At 38.9% G+C, this 21,180-nt stretch overlaps 1 protein-coding gene, 1 non-coding gene and 1 pseudogene across 7 annotated transcripts in view; all 3 read left to right on the forward strand.

Annotated features, from left to right (window-relative positions):
- The first annotated feature begins 185 nt into the window (after positions 1-185).
- Positions 186-300, forward strand: LOC142875293 (uncharacterized; annotated as a pseudogene).
- Positions 301-3,361: 3,061 nt separating this feature from the next.
- On the forward strand, positions 3,362-3,468 carry LOC142875275 (U6 spliceosomal RNA). The gene has a single exon (XR_012922672.1). It is a non-coding gene; the product is annotated as a U6 spliceosomal RNA (small nuclear RNA).
- Positions 3,469-11,796: 8,328 nt separating this feature from the next.
- Positions 11,797-21,180, forward strand: part of NAA16 (N-alpha-acetyltransferase 16, NatA auxiliary subunit) — a 54,848-nt gene continuing 45,464 nt past the window's right edge. For 3 of the 6 annotated variants that reach the window (XM_012764982.3, XM_012764983.3, XM_076009414.1), the window contains exons 1-4: positions 11,797-12,141; positions 17,116-17,200; positions 19,282-19,386; positions 20,803-20,960. In XM_012764982.3, the coding sequence (XP_012620436.1) occupies positions 12,088-12,141; positions 17,116-17,200; positions 19,282-19,386; positions 20,803-20,960 (402 nt within the window). In that variant the 5' untranslated portion in view covers positions 11,797-12,087. The other 3 variants (XR_012922444.1, XM_076009413.1, XM_012764984.3) reach the window with 3 other exon arrangements.

Here is a 21,180-nt window from a genome sequence, read left to right on the forward strand (position 1 = left end):
AGACAAAAAGTCAAGTGAAATGAAGCAAAGTTTGAAAATTGTAAGTGAAATAAAAAATGACTGCGTTTTGCTTATTATTATTAGCGACCCTGGGAAAAGGACAGAAAGTGGGAATCTGTACTCAACACAATTACAGATTTTCCTACCCAACTTCCTTATCTTCCTACTACAAAATAAGATCTGGTGCTTGCTTTGGCACATATATACCACACATATACCAAAATTGGAACAATGCAGAGAAGATTAGCATAGGCCCTGCACAAGGATGACATGCAAATTCATGAAGGGTTCCTATTTAAAAAATAGAATCAAAACAAGGCCTGATACATTACTTACTATTCTGTGAAAACTGGGATTTTAGACATTTTTCTTTTCAGAGAAACAACTATATTTCTTTTCTATCCCAAGGCCTCTTTACACACCAACCAAAATTCACTAGGGCTCCCCGGCCACTGAAGAGCACACCATGTGTCACAAAGTCCTAAACAGATTTTAGTACATGTGGCTAGGAAAGAAACCTCTTCATGCATTCCATTTAATATAGGATGGTACGATTTCATTAGCTTTATTGTGAACCCACATTAATCCCCATCCCAGAAACTCCCACAAAACTGACCATCCTACTGACACCAGCCAAAAAACACAGTAAGGCCGGGAAGAGCATAAAAAATGCTCTTCCAGCCGGGTGTGGTGGCTCACTCCTGTAATCCTAGCACTCTGGGAGGCCAAGGCAGGTGGATTGCTCAAGGTCAGGAGTTCGAAACTAGCCTGAGCAAGAGCAAGACCCTGTCTCTACTATAAATAGAAAGAAATTAATTGGCAACTAATATATATAGAAAAATTAGCTGGGTATAGTGGCGCAGGCCTGTAGTCCCAGCTACTCGGGAGGCTGAGGCAGCAGGATTGTTTGAGGTTGCTGTGAGCTAGGCTGACGCCATGACACTCACTCTAGCCTCTGCAACAAAGCGAGACTCCGTCTCAAAAAAAAAAAAAAAGAAATCCATTAGCCCAACTGTTCCTCTTAGGAAGTCAAATACTTTTTTCATGAGCTTACAGTGCCATCTACTGCCAGTTGCAAAAACTGCAACTAGAGTAGGTTTTTAAAAAATGGTATACCTTACGCATCTCCAGGGCGAAACTTTTTTCAAAGAAGTCAATTGTAATAATAAAAAGTACAACAAAACATATACTGAAGTTACACATAATCCTTCATAAAAGAGCATAAACACTACTGAATAAAATAGATCTCCAGCTTCAGAACTTCAAAACAAGATCTGATCATGAAAAAAACAAAACAAAACAAGATAATGGAAATTGCACATCAAATCTCCTAAATAAAATATCTGCGAAGAGCACTGGACTTCATGGTTCATTAGGCATTCTTCTTTGAATCTCAAAAATTTATGTTACAGTCGCTTTTAATCCAGTAATTAAGTGAACAATTCAATATTCCAAATTTGTCTATACAAGGTAATCTAACTAACGAATGACCGATTTCACTCAAGTCTACTTACCATCTATCTCAACTAGGTAGTGTGTAATATGAAAAATTAAATGTCTATCGAGGTCTTTTATCTATTTTTAATTGATTTATTTGGGTTTTTTTGTGTGTGTCCACATATAATATACCAACACTGATTTGTATAAATAACAAATATGCAGTTATAAATATAATAACTGACTTAGACACAATAAAAACAAACAAAATTCCTGTTAGTCTTTTCACACAGATAGGTAAACATAAATATGTAATTTGGAGTGAATAAAGTCACTAGAGTCAATAAGGAAACTGAAGCATTAATATAGATTAATTGAAAAATAAAGAATTACATAAAGGACAGTCTGGATTTATGTATAGAAATCAGAAAGCTTAAAAACAGAAATTTCTGGAGGTAGACTTTTATAATTATGAATTTTTATAGATACCAAAATAAATAATAATAAACCAATATTACATGTAGGAACTATAAGTATAAATAATTTCAAGAAACATTATGAAAGAGTCTTTTTTTTTTTTTTTTGCAATCACACAAGAGGAGGTTTATTTTCTGGCTAGCCAGGGTCCAAGCCCCAGAGCACCAACGCAGTGGCCACTCTCGCAGGCAAGGACCGAAAAGAGTCTTTTAGATTCTGCTCAAAAAAGTCATTCAGAATGTGAGAATGTGTGTGAGTTTGAGGGCAAGAGAGAGAACGGGGGAAAATGCCTACCAATCTACCAGATCTGCATAGTTTCTCCTAATATTTGTTGGAATTCAGCGCCTAAATTATCCAATATTTTTCTTTTCCCTCTGTTTAAGCTAATAAAATATAGTCTAGTGAATAATAATGTGGCCTCTAGATTCAAACTTAACCTGTCTGATTCTTCACTTAAAATATATTATTAATATATGCTGGTATTTAATAATGAATGAGATATTAATAATATACCTATAAGTTATATAACAATGTCTAGCAATAGACAGTACCCAACGCATCTTGGTTTTTTTAATTGGGGAAAAACGTGAACACACACACACACAGATGCATGTGTATATATGTGTATGCATTATACGTGAAGGTATAGGTATTAATCCATGATAGCATATATATTTTTTCACACAAAAAAATGAATGAAAATGTATAGGTCAACATACAGTTTACTTTAGCAATTTAGAGAGGTATTTATCACACTGAAATGTTGAATTGAAATTAAGTATTTAAGCAATAGTAGGACTTGACAGCTTCTAAAAGTCAAAGTGGAAGAGGAAATTATCACTGGGGGAAACCACAATGTGGCATGCTTAATCTACTTTCACTATTAGCTAAAGAATTCTTAAATTGTCATATACGAGTAATTATCAAATTCTTGCTTCACTCTGTGTTGTTTAGACAGCTTTGCAGCTCCCCTGTTCACCAGATTTATGACTTACTTTGGTAAGTCCTAACTGACTCCTAACTTGGTATTCTTAAACTTTTGAAATTCTTACCCTTTATTATAAACTTTCTAAATAATAGCAATTTTATTTCTTCTGATACAATTCTGCAAACTTTGTGTATGTCAAAAGCATATGTGGCAAAACATTACAATCTGAAGAATAATACATTTTTCACTTAAATATACTATATTTTATTTGCAAATTTGGATATTTCAAATTCATCATTTACATAAATATCTTGTAAGTGAACTGTTAATGTGGCCTACCTAATCAAGATGAGACTAATTACTCTTTGATGCAATGCAACACGTCACCCAAAGCTGGCAAGAATTCAGACAAACTGGATTTCTCATACATTGGTGGTGGGAATGTAAAATGGTACAGCCACTCTGGAAAATAGTTTGGTGGCTTATTAATAAAAAAGAAAAACAGAAAACAGGCAAACAGTGCTCACTTCAGCAGCACATATACTAAAATTGGAACGATACAGAGAGGATTAGCATGGCCCCTATGCAAGGATGACATGCAAATTCGTGAAGCGTTCCATATTTTTTGCGATCTTTGTGGAAAAGAATTTGGAGATACCTCAAACAGCTAGAAACAGAAATACCATTTGACCCAGCAATAGCATTGTTGGGCATCTACCCAAAAGAACATAAGTCACTCTATTATAAAGACATCTGCACCCGAATGTTTATGGCAGCACAATTCACTATTGCACGGTCATGGAAACTACCCAAGTGCCCGTCAATTCATGAGTGGATAACTAAAATATGGTATATGTTCACAATGGAATATTAATCCTAAGAAACGACAGTGAGCTAGCACCGTTTATGCTATCATGGATTAAGCTTAAGCACGTAATACAAAGCGAGACGGCACAAGATCTGGGAAAGGGGCTATACATCTATTGACCATCAAATTGGTACTGATTGACTAAAACTATGGTGCTCAAGAAATGGCAGTGTTCAACAAGGATTTGGGGGGGGGAGACCCACATCTTAAGGAAGTGGCGAGCATTGTGGGGGGAAAGGGATTACCTTTATCCCTTTTTAGGGAGAGACAAAGATATACATTGTAACCAAAAAAAAAAAAAGAAATATTGTTTGTGTGCATCACTACTTCAAAGTTACAGTAGTTATGAGAACTGCTGCTGGAATTTGTTTAATATGTTAATAAAGAAGCACATATATGATGACACCAGAAATTCTTTAATAATAGTTATTTCAATGTTGTTGATTTCTTAGTAATAGTCTATGTTTAATTTTATACATTTAAAGACATCATTCTGAGAAGGATCCATAGGTTTCATCAGACTTCAATAAAGGTTTATAGCACAAAAACAAAAACAAACAAACAAAAAAGAAAACAGGCAAACAAACTGAGAATAGTCTTGACTTAGCAATTTTACTTCTCGCCATTTACCCCAGGGAAAAGGAAATTTATGTCAATATAAAAACATGCATGTGACTGATTAAAGACATTTACTTTATAATAGCTCCAAACTAAAAACAACCCAAATGTTTTTTAAATTGGTTAAACAGTGTCAGGAAAGCAGAAAATTACAAAATGTCTGGGTTTGCTGCTGGTGCTTTTAGAAGGTAAGCTCATGTCCTCCCACAGAGACTGGGAGACAGGAGCCTGGATATTAGGTTATGGGTAGGATAGCCAGTAAATTCTTTGGGCAGCTTTGAATTTTCTCAGGCAGGCACCTTAAGGGGGATTGGCATCATCCTGGGAATGTGGCCCTGAAGTATTAGAAACTATGTTAGTGTTTTTCCAAATCTTTATATGCTAAGGTTGAGGCCTAGTTGAAAAGAGGGTTCAGAACCTGGCTAGAGTTTGGTCAAGGAAATCATCTTTGTCAACTACTGTTATGTACGATGTTACCACTGGAGGAAACTAGGCTTATGGTACACGGGACCTCTGTGTACTATATTTGCAAATTCCTGTATATCTATAATTATCTCAAAATAAAAAATTAAAAATATTCACTGTGTTATATTGTCATAATTTAAGGTTGTTAGTGTTTAAATGTTTAAAGTTTGCCATAATCTTAAGCAGTATATGGGGTAGAGAATTTCCTAAACAGCCAATATTTATTTAGGGAACATAAAAAGTCTTTTTCTCATCAATAAATTCTTAGCCCTAGGTTAAGAATTTTCTGTGTTTAATTAATTTTGCATAATGAATGAATATATTGATAGTCAGCTAAGTATTTATTAGGGCTATCCAATCTCTTTAATCTCACTATATGCATCAAAATTCCTATATTAGCTTTATTCAGAAAGAAGCAGAACTGCTCCTTTATACTCTAAGAGAGTAAACTATTTACATCACAGTCCAGGAAAATAATGCTCATCAACCTGGGTGTGCTAATTTTCAAACACAAATCTTTGTATTCATTTATTGTTTAGTGAAAATCAATACATTGGCAGGTGATTTCATTCATAGGTCACCTTTGGTTTACAATATAGCAAGTCAGTTCTCTATATTATGTTACTACCTTAATGGAATCAACACTTCAATCAAGAAAGTTGAAGTCAGGCCAGGGGCGGAGGCTCACACCTGTAATCCTAGCACTCTGGGAGGCCCAGGCAGGCAGATTGCCTGAGCAAGAGCGAGACCCCCGTCTCTACTATAAATAGAAAGAAATTAATTGGCCAACTAATATATATAGAAAAAATTAGCCAGGCATGGTGGTGCATGCCTGTAGTCCCAGCCACTCGGGAGGTTGAGGCAGTAGGATTGCTTGAGCTCAGGAGGTTGAGGTTGCTGTGAGCTAGGCTGAAACCTAGCCTGGGCAACAAAGTGAGACTCTGTCTCAAAAAAAACCCCCAAAAACAAAAAAGAAAGTTGAAGTCATACCCTAGGCTTGTAATTGTGTAGTACTAGGCTAGTACTCTAGTAATGATCTATGATCTTGTGAAAACACGCAAGAAGTTCCTTCCATTTGCTGTATCTTATCTTTTAAAAATGGATATACATTATTTTTATTAATAACTTTTTATACTTTGCATTAAATTATTTTAAGAAATAAACATATAAAAATGCAAACAATGTCACCTAAACATGAAAGGTAGTAAAATTTTATAAATCCTTTTCTATTTGAGTTTGATGATTACTACCAATATGTGATCTAAGCTCTAGTCTTTATCACATTTTGTGATTATCAGTAGCTTCTTAATTTTTTTTTTTTTTTTTTGAGACAGAGTCTCACTCTGTTGCCTGGAGTAGAGTGTCGTGGCATCAGCCTAGCTCACTGCAGCCTCAAACTCCCGGGTTCAAACAATCCTCTGCTTCAGCCTCCCAAGTAGCTGGGACTACAGGTGTGTGCCACAAAGCCTAGCTAATTTTTCTATTTTTGGTAGAGACCTGGTTTCACTCTTGCTCAGGGTGGTCTCGAACTCCTGAGCTCAAGCGATCCTCCCGCCTTGGGATCCCAGAGTGCTAGGATTACAGGTGTGAGCCACTGCACCCGGCCACTTCTTAAAATTTAAAAAAAATTATTCTGTAGTATCTTCTCGGGTACTGAAAAATAACCAACAGAAGTATTTAAGTAGTTCAAAACTGATAACCTCCTTACTGACATACTGAAAATAGTAAACATGCATTTCTTTCTGAATGTAAGAGAATCATATGGTGATTTATTACTTCTGAAATGGAATGATGAGTAGTGGAAATCAAACTCCTGTCCAGTGTCAACTAATATGGCATTGGTGTATCATAGAAAGAACAAAGGCATTGAAAAAATGTTGATATTAATACATTTAAGGTATTTGTATGTAATAACACTGCCCTTTTCCTTCTACAGCAGTGGTTGTCAACCAGGGTAATTATCCCTCCACGGACAGGAGGGACAATTGCCACTTGGCAATATCTGGATACATTTTTTATTGACACATGTTGATTGTCACTGTTGGTGGTATCTAGTAGTAGGGGCCAGGAATGTTGCGAACATCCTACAATGCATAGGATGGTCCCCAAAATGAATATCTGAACCAAACTATCAATCATGTCAGGTTTGAGAACCTTATTCTATAGTCAATTGTATGGATTAAATAATCTCTAATCAAGATAACTAAATATTTAGAGACAACCTAGATAAAGTTCATATAAAATAGAAAGTGATGTCATTTCTCAAAATTCATTTGATTCAAACATTGTATATCCTTGAAATTCAAAGTCATTAAGTCTATGCTGGTTATCTATACACTAATTTCTAGACAAAGACTCAGATCTTTTGAAAATCTCACCAAGAAATCTGCCCCACAGCCATCAGCAGTCTCCATCTCTCTTGCTGATTGAGTAGTTTTTATTGGTGTTACGTACCTAAGAGGGCACAAAAGGAACATGTTTATATTCAGCCCATCTCTGCATCCTTGCATTCCCCATGTCTGCTCAGTTCATAGAGAGGACATGGGGTCCGTTTCTAGAGAGCACATGGGGATATCTGCTGGACAATTCTAATCACGTGGCAAACCTGGAAGGGGGCTCTTTTGATGGACATCAACATGTCCTACTTTAATGTACCCCTCAAATTTCCGTAAGGCCATGCCCCATATTAGCATCCATTTAACAGGCCAGGTTTCCATTGCCCTCCTTCCTGACCGTGTGGCCAGGTCATTGGCCACTGCCCAAAAGTCAGTAAAAACTGAAACATAAGGGTTTTTTACCACTGTTCAATTCTTCCATCACTGCTAAGAAAACAGCATGCAATTTAGCCTATGGAGCTGATCTATTTTTATCTTCTTTGACCAAACTGGCATCCTTCCAAATAGGATATTGTCTGTTCACCCTGGAATTGTCATCCACAAACCAAGCAGCTCTTTATCAGTCGGTTGAGAGCTTGTAGGGCACTGTCCAAGTGACAATAGAACCTAATAGCTTTTCACACAGTTCCAGACTCAGTCTTAGAGGAAAAGAAGTTCCCTGTTCATCTCTTCCTTGTATTCCCCAGGTAGCTGACTCGGTACACACCATTTCCATTTCTTTATGGAACCCTCCTTAGCACTGGCGTTCCCCTCAGAGTGTTCCTCTGACTGCACCTGAGACATCATGGATATTTCAGGTTTTAAGATCATTTTATATCCTTCAATCATAGTGTTAGCTACAACTGATGTCCCATAGCATGGTAGTAAATGCTCCTCAAGTGGAAATTCTCAGAGTCCCAGTAGTCATGGCAGGGAGGAACTCACAGGCTTTTGCCGTAATCTCTAGTTTACAATACATACAGGGCTATCAAACAGAGAATTTGTGCATACCACCACTCCATCTTCTACTCAACATTCTGTGTGGGACTGGGCAATCTTACTAATTCCCATTTAACATGTCTAATTAATGTATCTTGAAGGGCAGATTTGCATACCTTCTGGTTTATGATACCAGGTAGGGGAAATATTCCCCAGTCAGGTACAATGTCCCTTCTGATAACACAATCAGGTGAAGGAGATGCAAATACTTCACATGAAGCAGTTCAAATATACCAACTCTCCTATAAACTTTTACCTTAATTCTATCGACCCTTACTTGCCTAACTGTAGCCCCATTAGGACTATATCTTCAGGTTTGGATTTTACAATATAAGATAGAGAAAGTCTTCCCTAGCTAGACGTAATATCCATTCCCATAAAAGAGTCATAATCCTACGAACCCTTACAAATTTATGTTCAACCTGGCCCATCTTTTCGGTGAACTGGGTATCACTTTCCCTCTCAGGCACTACACTCCAGCCACCTCCTTGAACCTAAGAGCAGAAACAAGTTCTCACTTGTCCATTTTATTCCTTGACTACGTCAATCTTGTTCTTGCATTAGGCAGTTGCCTGTGGTTCCCTGTGCCTACAAGATGTTGTCCCAGTTTTTCACATCAGCTCCCTTCTCATCCTCAGGTTTCTGTTTGCTTGTCACCACCTCCCCAGAGGATTCCCATTCCTGCGTACTTGGTTTACCACACCAGCCAGGTGTGGTAGCCCATGCCTGTAGCCCCAGCTACCCAGGAGGCTGAGATCTGAGTATCGCTTGAACCAGGAGTTCAAATCTAGCCTGGGCAACATAGTTAGACTTTGTCTCAAAATACATATAAAAAATAATAATAATTTTAAAAAGTAGGCCTTTCCTCAGTCCCTGTTGCCCTTATATGACCTTGCACAGCCTGGAATTACCCTGTTTACTTGTTTGTGTTTATTATTGGTCTCCTCTTACTAGAATATCAACTATGTAAGGAGGGAGAAAAATGCAAATTGTGAGGGGAGTAACTGAAGAGTAAAAGTTCAGGAAGAACAAAAAGGGATGAGATAAAGACCTCAAAGAAAAAACATGATAGTGCTATTTATTCTTCAGAAACAAGAGCAAGAAAGGCAGAAGAGAGCAGAAATATCAGGGAGTCTGAGGTGGAATGCATTATGCAATCTGGTAAGTTCTTTTCCCATCAGCCTTTAATTACATGGTTAAATTGGCTGTGGGAATTGCAGCAAACTATTTGATTTTACCCTGCCAGCTGGCTCTGGAAGATATACTGTGTATATGGGATGGAGAAAATCCTTTTCCAGATTCTTTTCTCCTTGGCTCTATGAGGCTTAGCAAGGAGAATCACTGGCCCATGTCATGTACATAAAAAGTGCTTGGGGAGCTGTGAGGGTTTGTACAGACGTTGTCACGGTTATTTCCTTTGTGCATGATTTTAACAGCGTTATAGCTTGTCCTGAAGCACCAGAAAGGAACATCTGGGTAGATGAACATGATGCCCCCAAAGGGGCTTCAGCATTCTTCCTGAAAAACAGCGAGTTCAGGTTTACATTTGTTTTTTATCACAGGCTTTGAAATGACTAAGCGTTAAATTCACATAGCCCTGCTCTGAAACAGATTACAATAGTATTATTCTAACCTTATTTTCTGTTGAAAGGTGGAAATAAGATTTGCTCCAGACTAAACAGGAAGTCAGTAATAAAATTATAGCTACCAGTTAATCCAGGCTATCTGATTGTGCATACGTTACATATTTTATACACTACTCTAAGGATCCAGGTGACAACTGCGAAGAGCAGAATTGATGTTGTTGGTGTTCTTTTCAATTCTCAACCTCTCTCCTCACCCCCACCCAAAGCAGACAACCAAGGTATGCATGCATGGTGTGTGAAAGACAGATGAAGAGAATATTAAATGTGAGTATTTATAATCTCCCACTTCCCAGTGTTTCGGATTACAGGTTGCCTTTGTGCTACTGGGCTTATTTAGGAGATGCTGGGCAGTGTGTTATGGGAAAGGGGAGAAGTTGGCAGTAGGTGGGAGGCTGCAGGGAGCAAATGAATAAACACCATGTGCTGCCTGATTGCGAGGAGAGCAATGGTGAATGATGGTGATGATTTGGTAGCTACCAGAGACAGTGGAGACAATGATTTGTGGTAAGTAAAGCTAGAAGAGGCCCACAGGAACTTTTGTAAGAGCAACATTCTTTTTCTCCAAAACATTACAATTGGCACTATGCTCTTTTCCCCTTCTCTTTTACTTTCCTTTAAAAATGTGTCATTTTGAAATAGGCCTTGAGGTGAGGCAGAGTGGCTTGAGTTGGCCAAGGTACCTTCCAAAAAAGTCCACGTCCCATGAGTGTCAAGGAAGGGCTTGACTAAAGCACTGAAGGTTTGGCTTGTCCCATGATTAACTTTTTACTCCTGAGGATATAGATTAATTGGGAGCCAAAGAATTTTCACTAATTAGTAATACCATGGCAAGCAAACAGTGGGTAGGGGTCATTGAAATGGTCGAGTACAAGGGTGCCGAGAGCATGCCCTTTTCTGCCTGCTCAGCTGTTTGGGTAGGGGACTGGCACTAACTAGTTCAGGTGCAACTCAGCCAGGCTCCCAAGGCAGCCCTCCTTGCCTACATCCCAACAGCTTGAGAAGGCTAGTTTCTAAAGAGAACAACACACAGATCCTCCCAATCCCCATTTTCGACAACAGTACCTTCCTTATTTTAAAAGACTCCTACGGTACTTTCTCCCATCTCTAACCACTCAGGGTACAAAGAAGAAAAATCAGATAATCACCAGTCCAGCTCAGATTACAGCTCATTAAATGCAATTACACACCAATTACGCCAGTCTCAAAAATAGACACAAAATATGAGGCAGAACACGTAAAAGTCTATGTACCTAATGTTTACATACACCTTAATACTAACCCTACCTTGTATATGTTTATTCTTGTCACCGATATATATCCTTATTTTTCCAGACTCACACATTACTATCACTATGCTGCTTTTTATTTGTTGTAGAAAATGTCCTACAGTTGGAAGATGCTGGGTTTGAATCCTGTTTATCCCTTTATTATACAGCTTGTATGAAGGGCCACCATCTGAGGAGAGAGAGCAGATAGACTTGGAGGCTCAGTGGCCCCATAAAACCACCATCATTCCCACTGAGAATGGTGGATGTTCTAAATTGCTGGAAATATGTTTCCGACCTTTCCTTCAAACATGCTTTCACGTGAGTCATTTCAAGGCCTGCCCGATGGCGCCTCACATAGGCTGTGAATACTTGTTTGGTCTGCACTGAAAACAGAAGGCTTCTTCCAGTTTATATCGAGGGAGAACAGCGAGAAAAACAAGTCGGTCTTATATTACGAATCTACTTTGTGTCAAGCACTGTTCAAGTTCAGAGGGAGAAACGCAAAAAAAATCAGACTCCGAAATAACTTAACATTTTTTGGGGGCCACAAGCTTTCCAAGTGGAGCGCAAAGCAAGCCAGCGTCTTGCGGTGGGCGGTGGGGCTCTCGAGGCCCGCGCGGCGGCCAGCTTCCGGCGACCGCAGCAGCCGCGGAGCGCCAAACCCCGGCAACCCCCGCCACGCCCCCACGGCCGTGCACCCGCGCATGCGCACAGCGCCCGGCGCAGGGGTTGGGGTGGGCGAGCCCCGGCTGCCATCTTGCAGCGCGCGGGAACTTCCGCCGCCGCCGCCACCGTCGGCGAAAAAGCCGGGCGAAGCGAAAGCGTGTCCTGCTCAGACCACCTTCCCTTTCCATTTGCCAACTTGCCAAGCAGCCTGGCTGCCCAGCCCCAACTCAGGCCAATGAACTAACCTATCGCCCGCTGCCCTACTGTCAGCAGTGACTCGTCCCGGTGCCCAGCCCCGCGAAACGGAGCGTCCGGACACCCAGCCTCCCCGCCGGCCGCGATGCCGAACACGCCGCTGCCGCCCAAGGAGAGCAACCTTTTCAAACGCATCCTGGTGAGTGGCCGTAGGCCGCGCCGCCGACCCCCGGACCCCTCAAGCGCCGACCCCTGGCCTGGAGGGCGAGCGGTCAGGTGGCGGCGCCTCCGCGGGCTGGGCTCGGCCTCCGCTGCGCTCCGCTCTTTGTTTACCTCCGAGCCTTGGGGACCCGACCTCCCCGTCCCGGCCTGTGGGCTCCGGCCGCTCCTCCGCGCGCTCCCTTTCCTCCGCAGCGCCCCGCCTCGCCCCGCAGTGCTCTTTCCAGAAACTTCACGCCGCCGCCCTCCGCAGTCCCCGGGAAGCTCGCAACCTTCCTGCCCGGGTCCTCCTCAGTTTGCTTCTCCTGTCAGTCTCCCCTCGGTGAGGTGTTCCTTCGCTGCTCTCCGTTTAGTAGATTGCACAGCACTCCCTAATCAATACCTGTGAAAGCAGGGTCGGCCCGATAGTGGGCTGGGGCCCTGATCTATACTGGCTACGGGAAAATAAAACCGGCGTCCGGAGGAAGCCGAGCCTGGCACTGCCTCCCTTTGGGAAAGAGTTTACTTGTTTGTGATGGACCGTGTTTACCCACTTTGGAATTGAACGGATGAATAGGTGACTTGAGCTGTGTTTCTAAGTTGTCACAAACTCCAACACGGCTCTTTTTGCCTTTAACTCGCTCAGGCCTTGCCTTCAGTGATCAAAGCCGCGCGGACTAGGTGGTTTTGCACCGGAGAGAGGAGCATTTGTTTTATTTCCGAACAGAAAACTGAACCGTGGCCAGGTGATGATGACCGCTGCCTAGCCGAGAGGGCAGTTTTCTGTAGTGCGTGCCAGGGCCCCTGGAGTCTACGGTTTTCCTGGAAGAAGAGGCAGCTTGCCTTTGCTTTTCTCAATATACACTCGGGACCGTAGATGTTAAACTTATATTGTTAATAGGTAGCTGCCTTTTCTAGGTTTCTCTTTTCATCTGAAAACAAGAATTTATTTGCTAAACAAGCGTTTAGATTTTAAGGGTGACTTTATTGAGAGCTTGTGTTGGCTATATCGCTATTAGCTATTGCTTAACTTTCCTATAAATAAAACGCTAATTTTAGAAGAGTTTCAAGTATTGTAACATCAATGGCAGATAAAATTCATAGTAGCTGTTCTGTTTTGAGCCAATAGAAAGTTCATAGTTAGTTTTAGAATGTTAAGAAAGATACACAGTAAAGGGATGAAAATTTTAAATCTTCATTTTATACAGTGCTTAGTGTTGAGCAAATAATGAGAGACAAGTGTAAAAACATAGAACCTAGAATAATTAAAGCATGTGGCTGATTGCTTCATTTGGCTTCATGTATTTTTTCTTATTTTACTTTCGTTTTTTTCCTACCCTTCTATTTTACATAGTATGGAATTGGAGAAGTGAACTTTTTCCTCCTTTTAAGGTTTTTTGTTTATCTGTGGAATCTGGAAGGTTAATGAAAAAATCATCTATAAATTATTAGTTGGATTTCAGGACATTTGGCGTTGTACCTAAATTATGACAGCACTTCTTTTCTCTATGGCTATTTTCTAGTTCAAATTGTGTATCAGTAGCATAAAGAAAAATAGTTATATGATTTATTATTCTCAAACTACAAAAGAGTTAAAGTTGCTGCTGAGTTAACTTTGTCCTCAGATAAATTGGAAAATGCTAGACATTTTCTTATCTGGGCATGTAATGTTTATTTTAAAGATTGCATGAGTTTAGGAGGGTGCTGCAAAAATGAATGATTTTTATCCTCTCACATTTGCGATATATGTGGGCAAAGTTTTGCTACAGCAAATTCCATGGCAAACAGAAGTCTCTATAATAAAACTATTTTTTAAGTTTGGTTGGTGGATCAAAGTGCTTCGCCACCAACAGTGTTTTTTTTTTTTTTATGCATTATCAATGTACTTAAACACATCCACACAAAGACACTAGCTAGTTTTTTCTTTCTTTTTTATTTAACATACTCTGCTCGGTTTATATCTGCTTGTCTTATTCCTCAGACTGGCTAGTAGCCTTACAGTTTGTTGAGCTTTGGAGCTATTCCATGCACTCTTCACAGAGACACAAATCAAACCCAGTAATGGTAAATGAGTAAGTGTCTAAGGTTCTCTGTCCAGTTAGTAGCAAAGTTGAGACTAGAATCTATCTTTTCTATAATGGTTCCTTACTGAACCTTAGGCTTATCTTTACCTGAGTACTTGAACTCTGGAGCCAGACTTCCTGGGTAAGAATTGTGGCTCTGACACTTACTAGCTTTGTAAACTCAGTAACTGTGTCTCAGTTTCTTCATCTAAAATGGAGGTAACGTGCATTTCATAGGCTTTCCTGGGATTTAAATAAACACTAAGTGAGAGAAGTGCCTGAGACATAGTAAGTGCTTCCAATAGGTGTTAACTATTATTATCATCATTATTATTACTGCTATTAGCAGTTTGGTTATTATTACTTTTAAACTACTTGGTAAGTCAGAAAAAAAAAATAAGTCATCCCTTGGTAGAAGCAGGGGGATAGGTTCCAGTACCAACCCCTCACACCCAAATCTGCCCATACTTAATTCCCAAAGTGTATACACTGGTTTTGCATCCTGCAAATACTATATTTTTGACCTTGTTTGGTTGAAAACATCTATGAGTGGACCCTATGCAGTTCAAACCTGTGCTATTCAAGGGTCAACTATATTTTTCTTTTGCTCTTTTTCAGTAGTTCCTTCTGCTTGTTTTTTCTTTGTCATTTGTCAGGTGAACTGTCTATATTCAAACTCAGATTGTTATTTTTATATTTTAAAATATTTTTGAAAGAGGCAGTGTATTCACATGGTTTAAAATATAGGTTTCTCTCCTATCCTTGTCTTACAGCTACCTACCTCCCAACTCCAGAAGCAATCAAGAAACCTCATTTTAAACATATTTTGTGTTTGTGTGAAGACTTTTCTAATTCTGCCCTCCACATCCAGCCCCTGTTGCAAGGCTTGATCTTGTTCTCACCCATTGCTGGTGCCACTTTGCTTTCAACTTACTAGGCTATATTTATGGAGCAGCTCCTGTTTATGTAGGCTATGGGAATGCGGCAGTGATTAAACTAGGTGGGAGCCAGGAATAGTAGCTCATGCCTGTAGTTCCAGTTGTCCTGGAGCCTGAGGCAGGAGGATCACTTGAAGCCAGAAGTTCAAGAGCAACCTGGGCAACATTGAGAAACCATGTCTGGAAAAAAACAAAAATAAGAAATAAAAAAATATTAGCCTGCTATGGTGACACACGCCTGTGGTCCCAGCTCCTCAGTGGGTTGCTGATGTGGGAGTATCGCCTGAGCCCAGGAGTTCAAGGCTACAGTGAGCTGTGATTGTACCACTGCACTCTAGCCTGGGTGGCAGAGTAAGACCCCACTCTAATAAATAAATAATAGATGAGATCCATGTTCTCATGGAGTTTACATGGTGGTGGGGAAGATAGACACTAAGTAATCAAGTAAATCAGATTTTAGGGAAGCGCTGTAGAAAATAAAATAGAGTAATATGATAGAGAATATGTATGTGGGAGGAAGAGGTAGGAGTCTGGCAGTATTTGATAGAGACTTGGATAATGAGGAATACAGCCATGAGTAAATCTGGGGAGGAGCTTTTCAGGTGGAAGGAACACAAGTGTAGAGGCCTGAGCGGGGATAAAGCTTGGCATGTTAGGCAATAGAATACCCAGTCTGACTGAACAGTGTAAGTGAGGGGAGAATGGAAAGAGATGAGTTCTCAGGTCAGTGGCTGCTGAGAAAGAAGAGTGTTCATTGCTTAGCCTGGCTGCTGGCATTTAGGAATAAAGATACTGCTTATCCTTGTATTTAGGCTAATGATCATGGTGGTCTTTGGAGTCAGACCAGAGGTTTGCAACTAAGCTGAGATATAGTTTTTTTTGGTTTTTCTTAAGAGTCATAGTCGTACTCTGTCATCCAGGCTGGAGCGCAGTGACAACGTTATAGCTCACTGCAACTTCCAACTCCTGGGCTCATGGGATCTTCCCACAACCCCCTCTCGAGTAACTGGGACTAGAGGTGTGCACCACCATGTGCAGGTAATTTTTAAATTTCATAGAGACAGAGTCTCTTTGTGTTGCCCCGGCTGGTCTCAAACTCCTGGCCTCAAGCAGCCCTCCCACCTCTGCCTCCCAAAGTGCTGGGATTGATTACACGTATGAGCCACCAAGCCTAACCCTAAACAAATTTTTTGAACTCATTAGTTTCAGTTTCTACATCTGCGGAAGTGGAGGTAATGACACCTATCTTAAGGAATTGTTAAAAGAAGTAAGATATAAGTTTTGTACAAACCAATAGTGGTTGCTCAATAAGTGGCAGTGTTTTTTTGATGTGTGTGTACATCATGCACCTTATTTTCATTCTTGTCATAGCAAAGGCTTTTAGTGAATGAAGTTTCTAGTATTTTTCTGTTATCACATGTTTTTGCTTTTGAATTAAAAAAATTTTGTGGCAGTATTAGTTGACAGTTAAATATCATTTTTCTTTATCTTCTATAAAAGTGAAAATACTGAGATTCTAGATGATTTGGGGCTGGAAGTGGTGGCTCACACCTGTAATCCTAGCACTCTGGGAGGCTGAGGTGCGAGGAGCCCTTGAGCTCAGGAGTTGGAGACCAGCCTGAACAAGAGTGAGACCTGGTCTCTCCTAAAAATAGAAAAATTAGCTGGGCATCGTGTAGGCCTGAAGTCCCAGCTACTCAGAGGCTGAGGCAGTAGGATAGCTTGAACCCAGTGCCATGGCACTCTCCTCAGGGCAACAGTGTGAGACTCTGCCTCAAAAATAAATAAATAAATAAAAATAAAAATCATTTGGCAAGAGTAGGTAAAAGTACCCTTCATGTTGTAAGTGATATGAATCCTTTCCATTGTGTGTGTTTTAGACCTAATTTTGGATCTTGAATTTAGAATATATGATGCAATGAAAAGTTGCTCCATTGTATATTCATTTTAACTTTTGTCCATATTTCTTTACAGAAATGTTACGAACAGAAGCAGTACAAAAATGGCCTCAAGTTTTGCAAGATGATTCTTTCAAACCCCAAATTTGCTGAACATGGAGGTATTGTCTCATCTGTGAGAGATTGCTTTAGGGAAATCTTAATTCCAAAATCAGACTGATAGGATTTTTAACAGTGAAAGAAGACTACTCATATTCCAAGGCCTTGCAGCTCTATTAAAGTACATAAAATTCAACATTTTTAGTTATACTTTATGTGAGTCTTATTTTAGATTACTTTTATTATCCTTAGGTTTATGTACTGTGTCTTTACTTTTAGATGAGAAGTGGTTGGTTGGTCTTTTGGGGAAAAATTGGACAAGGTATATACCAGTACTTTTATAGACCTCATTTCCTCTATTACTTTGAAAAGAAATTTACATTTATACCTTAGTTTCCTGTGTATAAAATTAGGACAATATTTGCAACACAAAAGTATTACAAAGATATAGTCATATGAATTTTATTCTTTGGTTGATGTGTTTTTTATATATCTGACCTTTATATATAAATATGATATTACTGATGTTATCATTAGATTGTGTATGTTGAGTGATTTTTCTAGTACTGATGGTGTTAATAAGGTCTGTATTTTCTTCTGTCCTTTTGCATTGATAGCCAGGTTTTGTTAGAGGGATGTGTCACGTTAGACATGCAAACTATAGTATTATAGCATAAGCAAAGCTAGTTGAGGTCACTTATTATCAGACTTGGGTAACTCTTGAGACCATCCTGTTGGAAAAATAGGCTGACCCTACTCACCTTTCTAATAATGTTTAAGAGATTCTTTGAAGGAAATGGACAGAAGCTTTCATTTCATAGAATTTTAAAAATTTAAAGCTTAGGGCATGGCATGGTGGCTTGCCCCTGTGGTCCAAGCTGCTCAGGAGGTTAAGGTGGTAGGGATCGCTTGAGGTCAGGAGTTCATGACCAGCCTGGACAACATACCAAGACCCTATCTCCTTAAAAAAAAAAAAAAAAAAAAAAAAAAAAAAAAAATTTAAAGTTTGGTTTCATGCTTTGTAGCTGTGGAACCCTTATCCAAATAGAGGCTGTGGGGAAGTTCAATATGTAAAACAGATAAAAGATGGGGGTGGAGGGGCTTTGATCTCCATGTTCTGAAAACCATGGAGTCCACAGAAATCATTTTGAAAACCATTGTTCTTGTCTGATTCCCCTGTTGTGGATCATTCTGAGAATTATTTCATTCTAAACCATCTTTCATTAACTCCCTAACATACTTTTGGTTTGCCACTCCCATTGTCCAGTGTTGGGTTCTTGACATGCAAGCTGATGTTTAATTAGCCCAAGTAGAATTATTTGGAGTAAACTTGCTGCTAAAAATGAAGTCTGTTCTGATACTGAATAAGATGATTTTTAAATAATGTGTAACTCTTTGTTTAGGTAGATTGTTTTCATGGGGTATAAAAATCAGATTGATTAGAATTGATCTTAGGTGAAGTTGTGAGGCTGAGTGTGGTGGCTCATGCCTATAATCCTAGCGCTCTGGGAGGCTGAGACGGGAGGATCATTTGAGGTCAGGAGTTTGAGACCAACCTGAGCAAGAGTGAGACCCTGTCTCTACAAAAATAGAAAAAATTAGCTGTGCGTGGTGGCACATGCCTGTAATCCCAGCTACTCAGGAGGCTGAGGCAAGAAGATCCTTTGAACCCAGGAGTTTGAAGTTGCTGTGAGCTAGAGTGACATCATGGCACTCTAGACTCTGTCTCAAAAAAAAAAGAGAAAGGAAAGCTGTGGCGCTGCTCTAGTAGATTTAATTCAACAGGACTCAGATGCCCGTTTTGTTAATTTTTTTCAGCGGAATAATATTAACCCCCTTTATAGAGTCCCCTTAATAAAATTAACCCCCCTTTATATTGTACTTATGAAGTACAATAACCATTTTAGCTACTCAGTCAGCCTAAGGAATTTCAGAAAAAGACGTGGTCTGACAAGCTTCAAGCAAATACTTCAATGTAGTTGTACTTTTTGTACTTGGAGAGCAGTTCTAATTATGAGATTAAAAAGATGAATAATATAAGCATTGGAGCAGAAGTAATCCTTCATATCTCAAATACTAAAGTAGTGCTGAGCGAGTAATTTGAATCTTTCATGTGTAAATAGATCTTAAAATTATTTTTCAGAGACTTTGGCTATGAAAGGATTAACGCTGAACTGTTTAGGAAAAAAAGAAGAAGCATATGAATTTGTTCGTAAAGGACTTCGTAATGATGTCAAGAGTCATGTCTGTATCCTTTTCCAGTAGTTTGTTTAATTTGATATATGTTTTCATTTACTAATTTTTTTCTAATTCAAGTTAAAAGTGTTTTACTATGAACAATTTCAAACCTACACAGAAGAGAGAATTTAATGAACTCTGTGTACTCATTATTCAGCTTCAGTAGTTATCAACGTTTTGTAATATTAGTTTCATCTATTCTGTACCAGTGTTTGTTTGTTTATTGGAGTACAGAAAATCTCTATAAAAATATGTGTATGTGTTTATTTCAGTTGTGCTTAGTGTTAGAGAAAAGTTACTTTTGATAATTATATGTGACTTGAAATTTTTAAACATTCATGAACTGAGGTATACTTTCCTATTCCAAATAATGTTTAGCTAATTATATAGTAAAATCTGTGTGCCTTGCACCTTTTAGAAATTTTAAAAGAAAAATTTAAAAGACACTTATTTCAAAACAGGTTTTATTTATTATTAAGTGTGATATTGGTTCTTCAGCTTGGTTTCTGTTAACACAGGGACATAGTTATTACTTTGTTGGATCTTTATAATTGTATTTTTCTTTGGCTAGTCTTCCAGTTTGTACAAAACCAGCAATACTTTTTAAGGATGGATCATTGAAATTGACTTTGATTTGTTTTGTCTATCTGTATATTTATCCACAATCTCTTCACATACTGGCCTTGCATCTTAATTTGTTAAATTTAATTCACTTAGCCATTTCAACACTTGTGTTGAACTTAAATAGGCTTAGTAGTGTTTTTACATATTTAGCTTAGGATTCTCTCAGAATACTAAATGCTTATTTCTTTATCCTGGTGCTTACCCCAGAGTGAAGAGAGAGGGCATGTAAGTATGATAGTTTTTTATTTTTATTTTTGGCTCCAGGATATACTAGGACTTTAATTTACAATAAATAAAATTTAATTTTTGTGTACTTTAATATCACTAGTGAATTAAGTCATGGCTTTATGTTATTTTAGAATTGGTTGAATATAAACTTGTTTTGAAAGATAATTGCAAATTTTGTATATATTGTTTCAATACATCATGAATACTAGGTGAATGTTGAAGTTGCTGGGGTAGGGATGTGAGAGGGTAGAGGGTAGAAAATGTGAAGAATTTTGGGCAAGAATTTTTTAAGGTTCCTTAAAAAATACTAAAGAATATTTCAAATGTGTACCCAAGTAGAGAGAACAGAATAATGAACCCCCATTTGTCTGTCCATCATCCATCTGTAACAATTCTAACAATTGTCAGTCAAGGCTGATCTAGTTTCATCTTTACCCCATACTGTCCCTCCTCCCTAATCATTCTGAAACAAAACCCAGACAAGATACCATTTCATAAAGGTAGGCTTTATATTAGACATGTAGCATAGTATATTCTAGTGTCTGTGAATGTCTCTATTTCCTTAACTTAATAGGTTGGCATGTATATGGACTCTTGCAGCGTTCTGATAAGAAATATGATGAAGCTATTAAGTGTTACCGAAATGCCCTCAAATTAGATAAAGATAATCTACAGATTTTGAGGGATCTCTCTCTGTTGCAGATCCAAATGAGAGATCTTGAAGGTTACCGAGTAAGTATATCAGTCTTAAATGCATGTATTTTTACAATAGATTTAAGTATGTGAATTCAGAATGAGGCGAGCTGAGACAAGCTCTTGTAGATTTGATTGTTCCATATAGTCTGTACTAGAAGGGGAAAGTCACTGGGACATTCTCCCTCAGTATTTATGGAACTTCCTACTTGAGCACAAAAAAGAATAATTGTTTATTCAACCAGAATATCTATGTGCA

This window comes from Microcebus murinus, chromosome 13, assembly GCF_040939455.1.
Source record: "Microcebus murinus isolate Inina chromosome 13, M.murinus_Inina_mat1.0, whole genome shotgun sequence".
NCBI lineage: Eukaryota > Metazoa > Chordata > Mammalia > Primates > Cheirogaleidae > Microcebus > Microcebus murinus.